Source organism: Antrostomus carolinensis, unplaced genomic scaffold (genome assembly GCF_000700745.2).
Source record: "Antrostomus carolinensis isolate BGI_N321 unplaced genomic scaffold, ASM70074v2 scaffold37038, whole genome shotgun sequence".
NCBI lineage: Eukaryota > Metazoa > Chordata > Aves > Caprimulgiformes > Caprimulgidae > Antrostomus > Antrostomus carolinensis.
Window position 1 is genome coordinate 10,531 of NW_010335650.1, and position 2,826 is coordinate 13,356.

The 2,826-nt window shown below is 49.6% G+C and overlaps 1 protein-coding gene across 1 annotated transcript; it reads right to left on the bottom strand.

Annotated features, from left to right (window-relative positions):
- Nucleotides 1-1,114: 1,114 nt before the first annotated feature.
- On the bottom strand, nt 1,115-2,738 carry TACR1 (tachykinin receptor 1). The gene is made up of 3 exons (XM_010174633.1): nt 2,594-2,738; nt 2,089-2,285; nt 1,115-1,689 (listed from the first exon to the last, which is right to left on the bottom strand). The coding sequence occupies exons 1-3, from the start codon at nt 2,729-2,731 to the stop codon at nt 1,398-1,400; spliced, it is 627 nt and encodes a 208-aa protein (XP_010172935.1). The 5' UTR covers nt 2,732-2,738; the 3' UTR covers nt 1,115-1,397.
- Nucleotides 2,739-2,826: the final 88 nt, after the last annotated feature.

The window sequence follows — 2,826 nt, forward strand, 5'->3', positions numbered from 1 at the left end:
AGTGTTTTGATCTTGCAATGAATCTATTTTAGGAGCTTGATTTCTACACTAGAAGTGAGAGATTGGACCAGCAGCAAGAAGCAGTCGATACAACTGCCCCCAAACTTGTGGGTTTGTTCCCAACAAGCCAACTTTCAGCACTTCTCATTTTATTTACTTTTTTTTTTCCCCTCTGAGTGTATGTTCATACATTTGATGACTCAAATGGAGCCCTTGGTATGAAGAGCCTCAGTGAAAATTATCCATTGCAACAGGACTAAAATATTAGCTATATCCATGTACACATCATAAACCTCATGTTTTACGCAAAAGACAGGGAGATGAAAAGAAAAAAAGAAGTTTCCCTGATTAAAACAAAATCCAGAAAGTGGAAGTGAATCATTTCAACCCTCCTCTGAGTAAAAAACATCTGCAAAATTCTTGTCTCCCTTCACACCTTGCATGCTGGTAAAACTTTTTCTGACAGGATCCTACCGTGCCCCTTTCTGTGCAGCTCTATAGACACCTCCAGCTTGTGAAAAACATTTCAGTAGGGTCGATCTTTTCTTCTCCAGAACTCCTCAGTCTTCCAAAAATCTATCCAAGACACATCATCTTGGGCCTTTTAGGAAATCACAGTGATTGCTTTTGGCACATATGGGTGATTAACAGCAACCAAAGTCTGGCTCGGGTCAGAAATCCTTTTCGAGAGCCCTGTTTCCATGAGCTGTGTGGTGCAGAGGCAACAGAAGGACCATCGTGCAGAGGGATGTGGGTGCCAGAGATGAGTTGAGATTGTGCAGAAGTACCCGAATCTGAGTTGAAATGCCGAGTGGGTGGTGGTGCCCTGTGGATGTCCAGGCTTCTGAAGCTGAAAACAGCATTTTTTAATGGATTTTTGAATTGAATACCCCTCTGGATATTCAACCAGGAATGACAGGGAGAGTGAAATTAAAGATGGGAGGAGGAAAATGCAAGGCTGGTTCATTTTCCTGTGGGGTGGGATGCACAGGGAGATCCCTGCTGCCTTGCAGAGAGCGGGGAAGCACCTGCCAATGTTGTACTTGTGGTTTAGGAGAAAAACCCAGCTCTGTCCCATTTCTACATCCTGTCCACCCACCTGGCACGTGGTGGGTTGGACAGGCAGCGAGCAAGGTGGAGCTGAGCCAAACCTCCCCTGTGTTCAGACACAAGCCACGGTGGAGCACACGAAACTAATCCAAAGCTTTTACTCTCTGTCTCACCCAAGGGTGGGCAGCGAGCGGCGCAGCAAAGAGGTGGCAAAACAGCACAGGGGGAAAAGCCGGCACATCACAAACCCGGGTGATGACGCTGGGTGCATTGAGCACTGGAGCATCCCAGTGAGGGAAAGGGGATGGTGGCACCTTTGTGAGCAGCTGAGGGAGCTGGGGAACCGCTTAGGTGAGCGTGTTGGAGTAGAAGCTGAAACTTTCAGAGACTGTTTTGGAGTCGCTGCGGGAGGAGCCATTGGAGGTCATGTCTACGGAGAGACGCCTGGCCTTGCCGCTCTCCTCCAGGTCCTCTTCAGCTGCACCAACTGCCGAGGACACGGTGGTCTCTATCCGGCTGACCTTGTACATGCTGCTCTGTGTCTGCAGGTATCTGGCTGACTTCATTTCCAGGCCTTCGTACTCGCCGGCGCTGACGAACGGGCACCACCGAAACGCGTGTTTGAACCCCACGCGAAACCTGGAGGGACAGAAGAGATGGGGAAAGGCAGAGGTGAGGGGCGTGGAGGTGGCAAAAGGACCTTGCTAAAGTGGGAAGATGAAGCTAAGCTCTGCTAAACAACAGCAAAAAATGACACTTTTCACTAGGGAGAAGAAAAATCCACTGATAAATCCCAGTTAGGAGTCAGGACTATTTTGATACCTGCCCTCAAATCCCACAGGGGCTTTAAGAAGGATTGATTTAGGTGAGTAGTGTATTGTCCTTGCATCCGTTGGAAGCAGCCCCTGGCAGAGGATGGGACAGAACCATCCTGGAAAAACTCTCCACACATACTCTCCTCCGTCAGACCCCTCTGTGTCTCCTGTTCCTCCCCTCCCTGTTACATCAAGATGTTGCCAAAAGTCCCTTGAAACCCACCTGTCATTGAGGCAGCAGTAGATGATGGGGTTGTACATGGTGGAGCTCATGGCCAGCCACATGATAGCCAGGTAGACCTGCTGGATGAACTTCTGCAGGTACCACTCAGGGTTGAAATACTGCAGGGTGAAGTAGATGTGGTAGGGCAGCCAGCACAGTGCGAAAGTGCATACCACGATGATCATCATCTTCACTACCTGTGAGGAAGAGAGAGGGCAGGGAAGCAAAGTCATCTGTCAGACACCCCGCAGGTGGGGTGTCACCCTCCAGAAGGAGCCACCTCTTTTTTGCCTTGGAGACCTTTTCAATTTGGAACACATGAGCAGCACCTTGGTTAAACCATTCACGTTCATGGAGGACAGACATCTGGAGGACACTCTCTGCTCCATTAGCAACAACCATGCAACAGGTCCTGACCTGTTTCCACCCCTGAGGAGTATTTTTGGCTGTGGTTAGTTGGGATTTGGCATGAATGATGGCTCCTAATGTGCTTGAAGCTCCTTACCTTCCGCTTAGCCGAGACCTGCTCGTGGTAGCGATCGGAGGAGTCACCAGGTATCTCGCTTGCCCAGAGGGTGATGCCGACCACAGTGTAGGCACATCCTATCACCAGGAGTGGCAAGAAGTAGATCAGGATGGTCATGCAGAAGTGATACCTAGAAAAAGTGGTGGTGGTTGAGTGTGTCCTCTACCTATTCACAGAATCCCATAATGGTGGGGGTTGGAAGGGACCTCAGG

Coding starts and splice junctions, on each gene's coding strand:
- TACR1 (XM_010174633.1), bottom strand. CDS start 2,731: ATGACCATCCTGATCTACTTCTTGCCACTCCTGGTGATAGGATGTGCC. Junction 2,286..2,593: donor AGGTCTCGGCTAAGCGGAAG/GTAAGGAGCTTC, acceptor TCTTCCTCACAG/GTAGTGAAGATGATGATCAT. Junction 1,690..2,088: donor TACTGCTGCCTCAATGACAG/GTGGGTTTCAAG, acceptor CTGTCCCTCCAG/GTTTCGCGTGGGGTTCAAAC.